Below are 17,633 nucleotides of genomic sequence, written 5' to 3'. Positions count from 1 at the left end.
ACTATTATTTCAGTACAAAAAAATAATTTTATTTTGAGTTTTTAGCCTAAGCATTTTACAGATATTTTCTCATTTTAGTGCCATATCAAGCCAACTTGCCATATCAAGCCATATTAAAGCAAATACTATTATTATTAGTCTAATTTTGTAATTAGGAAACTGAGGCTTGGAGGGGTGAAATAATCCCCTCAAGGCTACAAAGTTATCCAAGGGCAGAACCAGTATTTAAAACTTACTTGTGTGATTTCACATCAAACAACACTAACTGAAGGGAGGTAAGAGATGAGGCTCAGTGCTCAGTGCCTTGCTCAATATTTTTATCGGTGATTTAGTATGAACGCAGGACAAACGTATTTATCAAATTCGCAGATAATACATGAATCTTAATGTCACTAGTGCATTCAGTCTTTGGCTTACCATTCAAAACTATCACAGCAGAATCATGAAATGGATGGAAATTTAATAGCATTTAATTTAATAACAAATATAACATCTTAAATTCAAGGTTAAAATTAAGTCTGTAAATTAGGAAAGAAACCTGGCTTTATAATCATTAACATAAAGAAGACCATGGGTTCTTCAAATGGCAGGCAGCTCAAAGGCCTGATGTCACTCTCAGCTCAGTAAAAGAAGACCTGGGTAGTCGGAGGTCCTCTGTGCTGACCAGAACATATTCAAAGTACAGTGAGTTATTATGGGGCACCATTTAAGAGGATTAAGCAGCTAGAGCTAAATCTCAGGAGGGTGACCAAGGCAAAGAAAGATCTGGAAGCCACATCGCCTAAGGAGTACTTACGGATACTTGAATTTTTTCCTCTAAAGGAAGTGCTTAGCATGGGCTATGACAGCTGTTTCTACAGTTAAGTGGCTATCATGTGGAAAGTGACTGATTTATTCTCTGTAAATTTAAAGATCAGAATTCAAGCCAATGAATAGAGGAATGGGAGAAAACTTTGGTTAAACATGAGAAAAATATATAATATTTAGAATTGCACAAAAATTAAACAGACCTCTTTATAAGGTAGTAAATGTTTTATAAACAAGAGCTCAAGAAAGGCTGTTTTTGTAAAGGAGATTTCTTCCAATATTATGTCAGCTAAATGATCTCTAAAGTCATTCTAATTTTCCAATTTTTGGATTATGGATTTCAATTGTGGCTTCACGAAAGACTGACTAGTTCTATAAGATAAGGGCCCATTAGATAATTCTTGTGTATCAGATGGTAAGGAAAGTTATTCCGACACTTGTTTAAATGGTCAGGAAGACTTTAACCAAGGCTGTTGTAATATTGCAATAGGGGAGGGAGACATGCACAACTCAGATACAATGACAGCTGGGGGCTGTAGCCAACAAGGAGAGGGGACGTCAAGGGGCAGGGGCGGGGGATTTCTGCTAAACTGGTCCAATAGGATTTTTGCTAAAGGCAAGCCAAGAACATCAAGAGTGGGGATAAAGAATCTGGTCAGATAATGAGTGGGAGGGATTCTCTCTAAACTGATTTGGCAAGATTCTTGCTAAAACTGGACTCAACAAGGATGGACGTGCAAGGTCAAGTGTGAGGCCTAGTTTAGTTACACTCCTCACAAGAGTGTAACCAAAGTTTAATCAGGGACTTCCCTGGCGATCCAGTGGTTAAGACCCTGGACTCCACACTTCACGGCATGAAGCACTGGTTGGATTCCTCATACAGGAACTAAGATCCAGCAGATCACAAGGCATGGACAAAAAAAAAAAAAAGGAATTAAAGTTTGACCAAGGAGTCTTTGTCTTTGTGAGTCTTTGTGAGTGTCTTTGTGAATCTTTGTCACAGACTCAACAGCAGCAAGTTATTCTCCTAGTAAGAGAAGTTCAAAACATTATCTCTAATCTGAAGCCCACTGAAAGTACATTGCAATTGTTTCTAGAATGCTCTGGGACATGTCAACAAAACCATGCATTCAGTTATACCACACAGACACACACACGCATTTGCAGTTTCAAAATGCCCAACAGCACTTTTGGTGATGGAAAATTTTTATATCTTTGCTGCCCAATACGGTAACCATTAGCCACTTAATGGGTTTTGAGCATTTAAAATGTGACTAGTATGGCTGAGGAATTAAATTTAGAATTTAATTTTAACTAATTTAAACTTAAATCACCACATGCGATGAGCGATTACTATATTGGATGGTGAGGACTAGAGCCTTAATAATATATGGGGATGTTTAGGGTATTTTTAAAATTTTACAAGTACTACTAATTAGGAGACTACCAAATGACTTTAAAATATTTCCTCCACAAGCTTGTGAATTTCAGCAAATAGACCTGTCAAATATTGACCAAGTCACGCTAAATGTGGAGGCAATGAGATCATCAACATGGAAGTGAGGTGCTGGTAGGAAGATCAGGGATGCTGTAATTAGGCCCAGTTTCAAACACCAGCTCCTGTATTAATTGTGGCCCTACAGACATGTGACCTTACCTTTCTCAGACTCAGTTTCCTTATCTGTAAAACGCATATATTAATATCTACTTCATTGAGGTATTTTGAAGATCAAATGCAATAATGCATTTAATAACCTGTTTAGAATATGTAATTCAGCTCAATAAGTTATATTAATAGTTCTGTTAACTGTAAAATGACAAGAAGAAAAAAGTTTCCTACAGATCCAGAAAATTATGTGAATGCCTATGTACAATTTGCATGAATACAACTTGAATTCCACAAAAACATTTGGCGTCGTTTGTAAATACCACATATGTATATTATATATATGTATGTGTATATATATATATGTATATATATACATATATATACACACATATATATATCCATTTGAGTATATGCTGAATGTAACCCCTTTTTAATGGGACAGGAAGGTCTCCCATCACCAGTGAAGATCTACAAACACACATGTGTCTTACCAAGCAGAGCAGGCAAGATGATAATTTGCCAACACTGACATGCTTCTAGATCTGTTGCCCAGATCTCTTGGCCTTTGACAAAGTATATCTGCGGTTTCTTTAGGTCAGAGGTGTCAACAGCCATTGCTCCACTCAACTCAGATTCAGTCACGTTGCAAGAACACTGGCTTCCGTTTGGATGGTTTATGACTGGGGGTTGCAGAATTTGGTGCACAGTCTGGTTGATAATACTGTAGTAGAACATCTGAGATCCAGAATCTAAAACTTCTGTCCAATACAGGCGACTATTGGGAAAAAAAGATCCTCCAATTTAATCAGTTAAACATACCATCACACATATCACTTTCTAATGAAGAGAAATCATTTCTAATGACTGTGGGGACAAATGCTACTTTTAGAGACAACATGTCTCAGTGCTCAAAAACCTTTTAATGGAAGAGGTCACAAGAAGTTTAGTATGTAACATTTTCCAACAATTTCTCAATAAATGTGTTTACAACAAAAGCCTTGGACTATAATGACCTTATAAGTGTGTGTTAGTTACTCATTTGTGTCCGACTCTTTGCAGCCCATGGACTGTAGCCCATCAGGCTCCTCTGTCTGTGGGACTCTCCAGGCAAGAATACTGCAGTGGATAGCCATTCCTTTCTCCAGGGGATCTTCCCAACCCAGGATCAAGCCTGTATCTCCTGAACTGCAGGTGAATTCTTTACTGTTTGAGTCACCAGGGAAGCCTTAATGATCTTAGGTATTGCATTAAATGGCTCATTAATGGCTCTAAATATGAAATACATTTGCATACTTTCCATCAACACCATCTCCATTGCTTTCTTCTCAAGTTTGTTTCTACTTCTTAATACTAGTCACCAATCTAGGTTCAAGATAGACTATAACCATGCTAATGGCACGAACATAAGCAGCCTAAAAAACTGCCCTTCAGTTGCTGAATGGAGGTCTTAAAATTCATCTAATGAAGACATTAATTAAAGGCAAATGAGCCCAGAATATCATTTACTGTGCAAAACAAACTGCCTATCTCCTGCTCATTTCCTGCCACTGTCTCAATCCCATTCCTGTCTCAATCCCATTCCTGTCCTTAGCAACTGGGGGTATTTATTAAATTCACTGGATTAAAAATACACTTCAGTTTCCTGCCGGTAATTAATCTAACTTTAGGTTAAAGGAATTCTCAATATGGATTAATTTTATACATTGGTGGTTATGGGCTCATTATTCATACATAGAATTACTGACTGTAAGTTAACATCAAGAACATTAAGCATCTCATTGTCCCATCTGATGTCCTGACTCTGATATTAAACCAAAGATATCACATTAAATATGTTTATGTCTATTTCATCACAATAGAAACAGATACACTTCACATACCTTAAAAAAGGATACACAGAAAAAGAAGTTATTGTTGAATTTCTGTTGCAAACTTTCAGCTTCCTGGGATATTTCACCTTGTTTTCAAGATCCATATCAAATATTTGCATTCTGTTTTGTGATTCTTTCAGCACAAAGTAGAGGTGCCTTGAAATCCAGTCAATTGTAATAATTGTGATATCAAAAACCAGTGAATCTCTGAAAATCTTAACAACAGATAGAAAGCACAATCAAGAAGATAGTGGTCATTTTCCTCAAATCTGATGACTTTTTTTAAAAATTCATATTACTTATTAACTGCACTTCTCTTTTGTAATATCAAACCTTGATAACTCTGGATTGTGTACTGGACCTGTTTTCACACATGGTTAATTTCAATCACCATGACTTCAACTGTAATCCATAGACCATTGCTACAAATCTACATCTTCAGGCAAGGGGGCTCACTGAGTTACGGATTCAAATATCAAACTACCTACTGAAAATCTCCAAATGAATGATCCCAGAAAACAGGATGCATCACTCCACCCCCAAATCTCCTTTTCTCCTGCATTTTATATTATTATGGATGTCCAACACTCACCTGAGGAACAATCTCAACAACTGTCATTCACCCTTGACTTCTTCCTCCCATTACTACCCATAATGAATTAGTCCTATTTTAAATATCTTCCGAGTTTATTATCCTCTCCTCTCTCACTCACTGTCTCTGGTTTCCTGCTTAAAACTTCCTGTCTGGATTTCTGTGATAGCCTCCTTACTGCCTCCGACTTAACCTTCTCTAAGGTTATTCAGACAGGTAACAGAGAGGTCTTCCTGAAACACTAGTTGATTGAGTTAATGATCCACTAAATGTCTTGAATGGCTTAATGTTGGCTTTAAAATTGACACTCAACTCCTTAGCACAGTAAAGAAGGCCCATTATATTGAGGCCCCCGCCCACTTCTTCAGCTTCAACACCTGCCTTTCACTGTGCCCTCACCTCCATCTCCATTCCAAGTTCCTTTTACTTGTTGTTGTGTAGTCACCTAATCACATTCAATTCTTTTGCCACCCCATGGACTCCCACCAGGCTCCTCTGTCTGTGGGATTTCTCAGGCAAGCATACAGGAGTGGGTTGCCATTTCCTTCTCCAGGGGATCTTCCCAACCCAGGGATCAAACCCACGTTTCCTGCATTGCAGGCGGATTCTTTACTGCTGAGCCACCAGGGAGGACCTCCTTCTATTTCCAGCTCCCCAAACAGGCTGTGACTCTCTGGTTTCCCAGACTTTGCTGATCTCTCAGCCACGCCCCACTTTAAGCTGGTTCATCATCTTTGTACCCAAGATGTCTTTCCACTCTGCCACTACCATCACCATTCCACCCTGGGTTTAGTCTGCCTTCTCTGCAGTCCCACTGCATCCTGCCCTTAGCACAGCTCTTACAGTCTTCTGCCTATCCCCTCCACTAGCTAAACTCAGTGAATGCCTACCACATGCCAGGCATTGTGCTAAGCGCCTTCCAAGGCTTAGCTCATTAATCTTCACCCTAACATGAGGGACTAACTACGCAACCACAGTGGTTAAAGAAATTGCTGATGGTCACAGATCTAGCATGTAATAGAGTCAGAACTAAACTCTAGCTTGTCAGATTTCAAATCTCACCCTCTTAACTACTACTCAACACTGTCTTCATCATCTTAGACTAATACTAGACTGGATTTGTTCAAAGACAGTGACTTTCTTTTTTTTACCTCTATCTCAGGTAACACAGGGCCTTAAACCCCCTGTTTGCTAAATTAAGCCTGAATCACATTTGCCCCAAATCTAACCTGAATTCATTTGTAACTAAATAATTATACATCACCTGTCTTTTTCAGCCATTCTAATCTTAATGTCTCAACCACTGGCCAGTCATTTTAATCACAGGCTTGTGTGATAGGCAAATACTCCACTTTTGTTCAAAAGAATTACATAGCAAAATACCTTAGTGCTGGACCGGTTGTCCATTTTGAGAAGGAAGAGGGAGTCTCCCTGAGCATAGTACCCCACTGCATCATCAGCTGTGTAGCCCATGGCACCGACGTCGCCTTCTGCCGAAAATGTCCATGCGACCTGATTTCGATCCATATCTAACAAAGTTATCTTGTTGTCAACAAGAGTTATGAGGTATGGAAATGGGTTAATTTCTAAAAACAAACATGTAGATAATATGTATGAGAAAAAGAACTTTACCAAAACCCCCTGATTCAGTATCAGACCATTTTGAAACCCATGAGTCTCTGGGCTCACGGACTAGACCTACACCTGTCTCAACGGAGACTGCCCAAGCACTCTAAGCCCACGTTTATATAAGCAGGTTTGGTGATGATAAAAGTCAATTACTTTATTTGACTTTAATTTCAGCTCAAAGATAGTCCTTGGACATCCCTGAGAATACTAAGGGTCAAAATGTTTTTAAATCACTAGAGAGAGAGTGAAGTGAAAGTCGCTCAGTCATGCCCGACTCTTTGAGACCCCATGGACTGTCCATGAAATTCTCTAGGACAGAATACTGGAGTGGGTAGCCTTTCCCTTCTCCAGGGGATCTTCCCAACCCAGGAATCGAAACAGGGTCTCTTGCATTGCAGGCAGATTCTTTACCAACTGAGCTATCAGGGAAGCTCCTAATAATTAAATTACAAATTATTATTAGTATTTGACAATTAAATAAAATTTATATTATATAAAATTATTATAATATTAATATTTATATAAAATTAATACAATATTAATATTTTATAATTAAATCACTAATTGTTATTAACATTTGCACAGGTTTCAGATAATAAATACCTGATGTTTTGGACTTTACTATGTCAGAAAATGGTCCAGGTCCTATGGATGTGAAGACTCGAACCTAAAGAAAGAAAAGGATATAAAGAAGTGCCTTCAGAAGTGTCCTGAGTGACAATAATTAAGTTCTGAGACTGATAAATTACTGAATGCTTCATTTCAGAGTTATAAGATACATTATGAATAGTTTCAGTTAGTCACATCTAAGTATACAGCAAAAATTATAAGGAAAAATATTGTCCTAAACTACTATTGGTAGGTCTTTTTTGTTCAGAAAAGTACAAAGTAATGGCACAAATCCCTATTGCAAAAGATCTAAAGTTTTTTAAAAAGGTCTTTAGCTATTTCCAAAATTAAGTTACATGGAATATTTAACAGAAACAAAACTATATAGATTATGGTAAACTTCCACTTATCATGAAATCAACATGAAGTTTCAAATAACTAAATTTACTGTACTTTTTACAAAGGAGATTTATAAAAAGAAAATAATCATTAACCTTTATATTTGAAAATGAATTGTGTGTTTCAAACCACTTTTACATATATTATCTCTTTTGATCCTCCCAACTACTGAGAGTAGAAACTGGACAAAGATCATCATTAGGGTAGGTAACCTAGCCACAATGACACATGTAGGAACTGGCATAAGAACTAAGTCTTCTGAGGTCTGTATGCTTTTCTTCCCATTGTGCCATGTTGCGTTCCAACAGCAACATTTTTTAACAACTTTTATTAAATGTCTTTTATTATATAATAATCACTTCCACTTCCAAACCTGCCTGTGTACTGTAGCCTACAAGAAAATTGCCATCCATAATGATGACCTTGAAAGACAGATCCTCAAGTGTTCTCTCAATCAACAAAATATTGGTTCATTTTTATTATACTTCTATTAAATCAATTCTACTGTAGTCTATTTATTACTATCTATCTATGGTGTGTGTGTGTATGTGTGTGTGTAACATGGTGCATATATATATACACATACATATATTTTATATGTATCAAGCAGTCTTCACTTTTGCACTGGACTCTTGAAGCAAAACTCATGCCTATGCATGTGTGTCACTTTGCAAAGTTCTGTGCTGACTGAGATTTGAACCACTATAACCATACAGGCTTGGCAGTAAAGAATCTGCCTGCCAATGCAGGAAACATGGGAAGAGCCCCTGGAGGAGGAAATGGCAACCCACTCCAATATCCTTGCCTGGGATATCCTATAGAAAGAGAAGCCTGGTGGGCTACAGTTCACAAGGTCACAAAAGAGTCGGACACAACTGTGAGACTAAACAACATTGACAAACCATAGAGGCAAATACACTTAACCAGAATATTTGTTTAATTGGAACACACATAATTCTTAACAAATAGGAATGTGTATTATCTTTCACTTTTATGTATAATTTTTATTAGTATATGTTAACCTAATATATTATAAAAATAAATGTTGAATTAAAATTTTACAAAAAGAAAATAGATCTTTTGGAAATCACAGATCTCTAAAACTCTCCCCAAAAACATGTTTCCCAAAAAGGATGAAAAATAACTCTAAATACGCACAATCTTGTCACTAGCCTGATATATAATGAGGATTTAAAAATCATCAAGTCATCTACCATAAGGGGAAAGCTTTGTCATATTAAATTAAAAATGCCCAATCAGGTAGCAGTAGCTTTTTCTTTTTGATTCCCACTCTTTCAATTTCTTTTCTCTCAGCAGCCAGGTGAAAAGTGTGAAATGTCAACTACCCAGACCCTCAGCTTTTATTTCCTTCGGTAACTGGAAATAAAGGCATCCCCACTTGTTGGATGCCTCCCAGCAATTGATGTGATATGATGGAAGGGATTCTAGAAGCCAGATCAAACAGCACACTACTTCCCAACCACACAGCTTTGGTACCTCACCAATACACCCAGGGAAATGGCTTTTTCTTCTCAGACAATGTGAAGATCAAATTAGATAATCAATATAAAAGCACCTACCATGATACATGGCCTTTAGTGATGGAGCCAAAAATAATTATTTGTTCTGAATCTGGAAATCTGGAAGCAAGAAAGTGTCAAGATGTCCTTTATCCTAGCTGTCCCCTCTCCCTGCTGTATATTTGCTGCCCACTTGACTTCTGTGATTACAGCATACATCAAATTATTAACAGAGCAGAATTCTTAACCTAGTCCTTTAATCCACTCTGTTTACACTAAGACCCCCGTATCCTCATATTCACTCTCGTACCTGGAAGGCAACACTGTACCCAGGACTCATGCCCTCAAGTTGAAAAGACATCACTGAGGGAGGGACACTGACAGCAATCCAGTCTCCAAATGTTTTGTTTGTGTCATTTTGGTTGGATATATGGTAGAAAATTTCGAATCTTGTTAACACACCATTTTCATGCTGAGGCTTATTCCACCTAAATTCCAGCACAACTTCATTCTTGTTATGGTGTTTTTCACTTGGTAATATAAATATTCTGGGATTCTCTGGTGCTGATGGAACTGAAAAGCAGAGACACAGGGCAGAAAAGAATATAAGGTCGACTTCTATCACTCATGATGAGGGTGCAGAGCAACATCGTAATAAATATTTCTCATTCCAGACAGTTAAGGTGTATCTATCTTGTCCTTAAAGATCTTCTGGAGAGAACACGCCATAGATTTCTTCAGGAACCTATCCTGATATTTCTGCCAGTCTTCCTTTTCTCCAACCCAAATCCTGCTTACTACCACTGAGGCTCATCTTTCTAGTCTGTGTTTGTGTACATGGAAGCTGACTAGTTCTCCTTATAAAATACAGTATTAACTCCCATTCTGGAGGTGTAAATGGCAGTCACCATTGGAAGGAAGACACTATCTCTATCTAGATTTTAGACAGTTCAGGGTGTAAAATAAAGCATATCCAGGGTCCAGGTCATCTCATCTTGAACCCTCTCTGAGAGTATGGCTTGACTGTTGCCATCTATTCTAGAGCCAAACCAAGCAATTGAGCCTCTCACAGTCCTTTAATTACTTTCTCTCTCTGGGTGTATGTCAATCAAGAGAAATACTGCCTGTTCTCAAAGTCGTGCCATCCAAGACATTCTTCTTCTTTCTCAGGATTCCCCCACAAGGTCTTCTCCCAGTCTGTCACTCCAATCCCATTGCTCCTTAATGTTCAGCATTCACATCATTATCCAATCCCCAGGCCTTCTTACATTGTACATACATGGGATAAACCTCTTCTTGCTTCATCCCTTAGAGCCCAGCTAAAGTTTCCACTCCCCGAAGGAAGGCCTTCCCCAGTCACACCAGTCCACAAGCATGGCCCTCTCTTAAGAATGCTTCACTTAGATGCAGAAAAAGCCTTTGACAAAATTCAGCATCCATTTATGATTAAAACCCTCCAGAAAGCAGGAATAGAAGGAACATATCTCAACATAATAAAAGCTATATATGACAAACCCACAGCAAACATTATCCTCAATGGTGAAAAATTGAAAGCATTTCCCCTAAAGTCAGGAACAAGGCAAGGATGCCCACTTTCACCACTACTATTCAACATAGTTTTGGAAGTTTTGGCCACAGTAATCAGAGCTGAAAAAGAAATAAAAGGAATACAGATAGGAAAAGAAGAAGTAAAACTCTCACTGTTTGCAGATGACATGATCCTCTACATAGAAAACCCTAAAGACTCTACTAGAAAATTACTAGAGTTGATCAATGAACATAGTAAAGTTGCAGGATATAAAATTAACACACAGAAATCCCTTGCATTCCTATATTCCAATAATGAGAAAACAGAAAGAGAAATTAAGGAAACAATACCATTCACCATTGCAACAAAAAGAATAAAATACTTAGGAATATATCTACCTAAAGAAACAAAAGACTTATATATAGAAAACTACAAAACACTGATGAAAGAAATCAAAGAGGACACAAATAGATGGAGAAATATACCGTGTTCATGGATTGGAAGAATTAATATAGTGAAAATGAGTATACTACCCAAAGCAATCTATAGATTCAATGCAATCCCTATCAAGCTACCAATGGTATTTTTCACAGAACTAGAACAAATCATCTCACAATTTGTACGGAAATATAAGAAACCTCGAATAGCCAAAGCAATCTTGAGGAAGAAGAATGGAACTGGAGGAATCAACCTGCCTGACTTCAGGCTCTACTACAAAGCCACAGTCATCAAGACAGTATGGTATTGGCACAAAGATAGAAATATAGATCAATGGAACAAAATAGAAAGCCCAGAGATAAACCCACGCACATATGGACACCTTATCTTCGACAAAGGAGGCAAGAATATACAATGGAGAAAAGACAATCTCTTTAACAAGTGGTGCTGGGAAAACTGGTCAACCACTTGTAAAAGAATGAAACTAGAACACTTCCTAACACCGTACACAAAAATAAACTCAAAATGGATTAAAGATCTAAACGTAAGACCAGAAACAATAAAACTCCTAGAGGAAAACATAGGCAAAACACTCTCCGACATAAATCACAGCAGGATCCTCCATGACCCACCTCCCAGAATATTGGAAATAAAAGCAAAAATAAACAAATGGGACCTAATTAAAATTAAAAGCTTTTGCACAACAAAGGAAACTATAAACAAGGTGAAAAGACAGCCTTCAGAATGGGAGAAAATAATAGCAAATGAAGCAACAGACAAACAATTAATCTCAAAAATATACAAGCAACTTCTGCAGCTGAATTCCAGAAAAATAAACGACCCAATCAAAAAATGGGCCAAAGAACTAAACAGACATTTCTCCAAAGAAGACATACAGATGGCTAACAAACACATGAAAAGATGCTCAACATCACTCATTATTAGAGAAATGCAAATCAAAACCACAATGAGGTATCATTTCACACCAGTGAGAATGGCTGCTATCCAAAAGTCTACAAGCAATAAATGCTGGAGAGGGTGTGGAGAAAAGGGAACCCTCTTACACTGTTGGTGGGAATGCAAACTAGTACAGCCACTATGGAGAACAGTGTGGAGATTCCTTAAAAAACTGGGAATAGAACTGCCATATGACCCAGCAATCCCACTGCTGGGCATATACACCGAGGAAACCAGAATTGAAAGAGACGCGTGTACCCCAATGTTCATCGCAGCACTGTTTACAATAGCCAGGACATGGAAGCAACCTAGATGTCCATCAGCAGACAAATGGATAAGGAAGCTGTGGTACATATACACAATGGAATATTACTCAGCCATTAAAAAAAATACATTTGAATTGGTTCTACTGAGATGGATGAAACTGGAGCCCATTATACAGAGTGAAGTAAGCCAGAAAGAAAAACAACAATACAGTATACTAATGCATATATATGGAATTTGAAAGATGGTAACGATAACCCTATATGCGAGACAGAATAAGAAACACAGATGCATAGAACAATTTTATGGACTCTGAGGGAGAAGGTGAGGGTGGGACGTTCTGGGAGAATGGCATTGAGACATGTGTATTGTCATATGTGAAACAGAGCACCATTCCATGTTCGATGCATGTGACAAGGGCTCAGGGCCGGGGCAATGGGATGATCCAGAAGGATGGGATGGAGAGGGAGGTGGGTGGGGGGTCCAGGAAGGGGAACACATGTAAACCCATGGCTGATTCATGTCAATGTATGGCAAAAACTATTACAATATTGTAAAGTAATTAGCCCCCAACTAAAATAAATAAATTTATAAAAAAAAAAAAAAAAAAAGACAGTATGGTACTGGCACAAAGATAGAAATATAGATCAATGGAACAAAATAGAAAGCCCAGAGATAAACCCACGCACATATGGACACCTTATCTTCGACAAAGGAGGCAAGAATATACAATGGAGAAAAGACAATCTCTTTAACAAGTGGTGCTGGGAAAACTGGTCAACCACTTGTAAAAGAATGAAACTAGAACACTTCCTAACACCATACACAAAAATAAACTCAAAATGGATTAAAGATCTAAACGTAAGACCAGAAACTATAAAACTCCTAGAGGAAAACATAGGCAAAACACTCTCCGACATAAATCACAGCAGGATCCTCCATGTCCCACCTCCCAGAATATTGGAAATAAAAGCAAAAATAAACAAATGGGACCTAATTAAAATTAAAAGCTTTTGCACAACAAAGGAAACTATACGCAAGGTGAAAAGACAGCCTTCAGAATGGGAGAAAATAATAGCAAATGAAGCAACAGACAAACAATTAATCTCAAAAATATACAAGCAACTTCTGCAGCTGAATTCCAGAAAAATAAACAACCCAATCAAAAAATGGGCCAAACAACTAAACAGACATTTCTCCAAAGAAGACATACAGATGGCTAACAAACACATGAAAAGATGCTCAACATCACTCATTATTAGAGAAATGCAAATCAAAACCACAATGAGGTATCATTTCACACCAGTGAGAATGGCTGCTATCCAAAAGTCTACAAGCAATAAATGCTGGAGAGGGTGTGGAGAAAAGGGAACCCTCTTACACTGTTGGTGGGAATGCAAACTAGTACAGCCACTATGGAGAACAGTGTGGAGATTCCTTAAAAAACTGGGAATAGAACTGCCATATGACCCAGCAATCCCACTGCTGGGCATATACACCGAGGAAACCAGAATTGAAAGAGACGCGTGTACCCCAATGTTCATCGCAGCACTGTTTACAATAGCCAGGACATGGAGGCAACCTAGATGTCCATCAGCAGACGAATGGATAAGGAAGCTGTGGTACATATACACAATGGAATATTACTCAGCCATTCAAAAAAATACATTTGAATCGGTTCTACTGAGATGGATGAAACTGGAGCCCATTATACAGAGTGAAGTAAGCCAGAAAGAAAAACAACAATACAGTATACTAATGCATATATATGGAATTTGATAGATGGTAACGATAACCCTATATGCGAGACAGAATAAGAGACACAGATGCATGGAACAATTTTATGGACTCTGAGGGAGAAGGTGAGGGTGGGACGTTCTGGGAGAATAGCATTGAAACATGTATATTATCATATGTGAAACAGAACACCATTCCATGTTCGATGCATGAGACAAGGGCTCAGGGCCGGGGCAATGGGATGACCCAGAGGGATGGGATGGGGAGGGAGGTGGGTGGGGGGTCCAGGAAGGGGAACACATGTAAACCCATGGCTGATTCATGTCAATGTATGGCAAAAACTATTACAATATTGTAAAGTAATTAGCCCCCAACTAAAATAAATAAATTTATAAAATAAAAAAAAAAAATAAATGTTAACATTCAAAAAAAAGAAAAGAAAAAAAAAAGAGGGCATAAATCTTGCAGTTCATGTAAGAATTGTTGGAAATAAAGTCTAGAAAATATTAAATCGGAAAAAAAAAAAAGAATGCTTCACTTGATAGAGGTGAAGGTTTCATGGCTTGTTTATTCACTCTATGCTATTGCTAGTCAACTGTCACTGTCTCACTTCTATTATTATTAGCAGTATCTGTGTTTATCTCTCTGCATTTTTTTTAACTTTCCCCCCAGCTTTATTAAGATATAATTGATATATGGGCTTCCCTGGTGGCTCAGATGGTAAAGAATCGCCTGCAATACAGGAGACCCAGATTCAATCCCTGAGTCAGGAATATCCCCTGAAGAAGGGAATGGCAACCCACTGCAGTATTCTTGCCTGGAGAATTGCATGGACAGAAGAGCCTGGCAGGCTACAGTCCATGGGGTTGCAAAGAGTTGTATATGACTGAGTGGCTAATACTTTCAATAGACATATAACGTTGTTTAGGTTTAAGGTGTACAATGTGATGGTGTGATACACACATATATATTGCAAAATGATTAAGGTCAATTAACACATAAACTTACATAATTATAATTGTTTAATGTGGGGATAATATTTACTATCTACTCTCTTAGCAACTTTCAGGTATATAATACAGTATACCATGATGTACTTTGATCCCCAGAACTCATAACTGTTTTATGAGCTTCATCAGAGAAAGAGAGAAAGCACCTTTTCTTAATCCTTATTCAGTTCAGTTCACCCGCTCAGTCGTGTCCGACTCTTTGCGACCCCATGAACCACAGCACGCCAGGCCTCCCTGTCCATCACCAACTCTCTGAGTACACCCAAACCCATGTCCATCGAGTCAGTGATGCCATCCAGCCATCTCATCCTCTGTCATCCCCTTCTCCTCCTGCCCTCAATCTTTCCCAGCATCAGGGTCTTTTCAAATCAGTCATCTCTTCGCATCAGGTGGCCAAAGTATTGGAGTTTCAGCTTCAACATTAGTCTTTCCAGTGAACGCCCAGGACTGATCTCCTTTAGGATGGACTGATTGGATCTCCTTGCAGTCCAGGGGACTCTCAAGAGTCTTCTCCAACACCACACTTCAAAAGCATCAATTCTGCAGCACTCGGCTTTCTTTATAGTCCAGCTCTCACACCCATACCTGACCACTGGAAAAACCATAGCCTTGACTAGACGGACCTTTGTTGGCAAAGTAATGTCTCTGCTTTTTAATATGCTGTCTAGGTTGGTCATAACTTTCCTTCCAAGGAGTAAGCATCTTTTAATTTCATGGCTGCAATCACCATCAGCAGTGATTTTGGAGCCCAGAAAAATAAAGTCAGCCACTATTTCCACTGTTTCTCCATCTATTTGCCATGAAGTGATGGGACCAGATGCCATGATCTTAGTTTCCTGAATGTTGAGCTTTAAGTCAACCTTTTCACTCTCCTCTTTCACTTTCATCAAGAGGCTCTTTAGTTCTTCGCTTTCTGCCATAAGGGTGGTGTCATCTGCATATCTGAGGTTATTGATATTTCTCCCGGCAATCTTGATTCCAGCTTGTGCTTCCTCCAGCCCAGCATTTCTCATGATGTACTCTGCATAGAAGTTAAATAAGCAGGGTGACAATATACAGCCTTGACGGACTCCTTTTCCTATTTGGATCCAGTCTGTTGTTCCTTGTCCAGTTCTAACTGTTGCTTCCTGACCTGCACACAGGTTTCTCAAGAAGCAGGTCAGGTGGTCTGGTATTCCCATCTCTTTCAGAATTTTCCACAGTTTATTGTGATCCACACAGTCAAAAGGCTTTGGCATAGTCAATGAAGCAGAAATAGATGTTTTTCTGGAACTCTCTTGCTTTTTCGATGATCCATCGGATGTTGGCAGTTTGATCTCTGGTTCCTCTGCCTTTTCTAAAACCAGCTTGAACATCTGGAAGTTCACGGTTCATGTATTGCTGAAGCCTGGCTTGGAGAATTTTGAGCATTACTTTACTAGCATGTGAGATGAGTGCTCCCCCCAAACCTAGTAGAGGACTGACACACAGTAAGTGCTTAATAAATGTTTGTCAATTTGAATAATTTCCAACTATATTATAAATTTCCCGGAGGCAAGTGCCAAATCGTATCATTCTTCCTTATTGCCGAGTACTGATGATCCCTTGTTCCCATTGCATCCCCTGATGGATGCAGTCAAGTCCATTTCCACAGAAGAATTCTACCAAAGTTAACATCCCAAGGCAATCTCAAAGAGCACATACCTGAATCCAAATGCTAACCGCTCCAGAACCTGCCCAGGTTCCACTATGCTCCTGTTATGTGACTCATGAATAAATACTGCTGAGAAAATCTTAACAGTTAAAAAAAGTGCAATGACAAATGGATTTCTTTGTTTATTGTGCTCTTACTGCCTGCCAGGTCCCATGCTGGGAAGTTTACATAACTTAAATTAACATGATATGATCATTTGCCAATATTTACAAAACTGACTGAATGGAAATTTGAAGAAACTAGAGTGAAACGTCCGGAGTAAGCCCCAGCCCCACCACTTACTATCTTACAAAGGGCAAGTCCTAGGCTTAACATAAGGTAATAACCTGCTAAGAGATTGTTATCTCTCAGCATAACGGAGATAATAACACCTGTTCTACTTACTGCAGAGCTGTGTAAGGATCAAATAAAATGATACAATGATGTTTCTGACACATGATAGGGATGGAATAAATGTTTAATAAATGATACATATAAATGTACTTTGTACACTTTTAAAGTGATATACACATGTAAAGATGAGGCTAATTTCCTTTTTAAAAATATATTCCAAAGAAAAAACACTTTTAAAAAGTTTAGACATCGGTTATTCACCTACAGAAGATTCTGAGTTACATCTGTAAGAACACCTCCTGGTAAACCTGCCTTCTGGGAAATTTTTACGTTCTTAAATCCCCTTTGTCCTGATGAAGCATTTCACAAATAACCTGAAACATGTTTCTGCATTTTATACATACATCATCATAGTCAAGTGAAACAGTCTTTAAGAAATCTTAAATATTGTTTTGAAATTAATTATGCAGATTTATTTTAATTGTGCTATTCTAATACCCAAAAAGTCACTGAAAGAGTATTCAATCTAAATACATCTACACAAAACTAAAAATGATTGTTAAAAATGATTAATTATCCATTCTAGATCATAGAAAGCAAGATTTTGCCTTTTTTAGAAAGAGATTTTAACCCTTGT

General features: G+C 38.2%; 1 protein-coding gene and 1 long non-coding RNA gene across 3 annotated transcripts in view; one reads left to right on the top strand and one right to left on the bottom strand.

Moving 5' to 3' along the window:
- Positions 1-17,633, bottom strand: part of ROS1 (ROS proto-oncogene 1, receptor tyrosine kinase) — a 123,396-nt gene that overhangs the window by 51,997 nt on the left and 53,766 nt on the right. For both annotated transcript variants that reach the window (XM_081530933.1, XM_081530934.1), the window contains exons 22-26: positions 9,347-9,609; positions 7,112-7,175; positions 6,263-6,465; positions 4,297-4,502; positions 2,908-3,191 (exon numbers count right to left, since the gene is read on the bottom strand). In XM_081530933.1, the coding sequence (XP_081387059.1) occupies positions 2,908-3,191; positions 4,297-4,502; positions 6,263-6,465; positions 7,112-7,175; positions 9,347-9,609 (1,020 nt within the window). The remainder of the gene's footprint in view (positions 1-2,907; positions 3,192-4,296; positions 4,503-6,262; positions 6,466-7,111; positions 7,176-9,346; positions 9,610-17,633) is intronic.
- The window catches only part of LOC145521985 (uncharacterized), a 125,483-nt gene that overhangs the window by 65,739 nt on the left and 42,111 nt on the right, over positions 1-17,633 (top strand). The gene's annotated exons all lie outside the window — the stretch shown is intronic.

The sequence above is a fragment of the Giraffa tippelskirchi genome, chromosome 9 (genome assembly GCF_054371585.1).
Source record: "Giraffa tippelskirchi isolate mGirTip1 chromosome 9, T2T-mGirTip1v1.2.pri, whole genome shotgun sequence".
NCBI lineage: Eukaryota > Metazoa > Chordata > Mammalia > Artiodactyla > Giraffidae > Giraffa > Giraffa tippelskirchi.
This window is presented reverse-complemented; position numbering and strand designations above follow the sequence as displayed.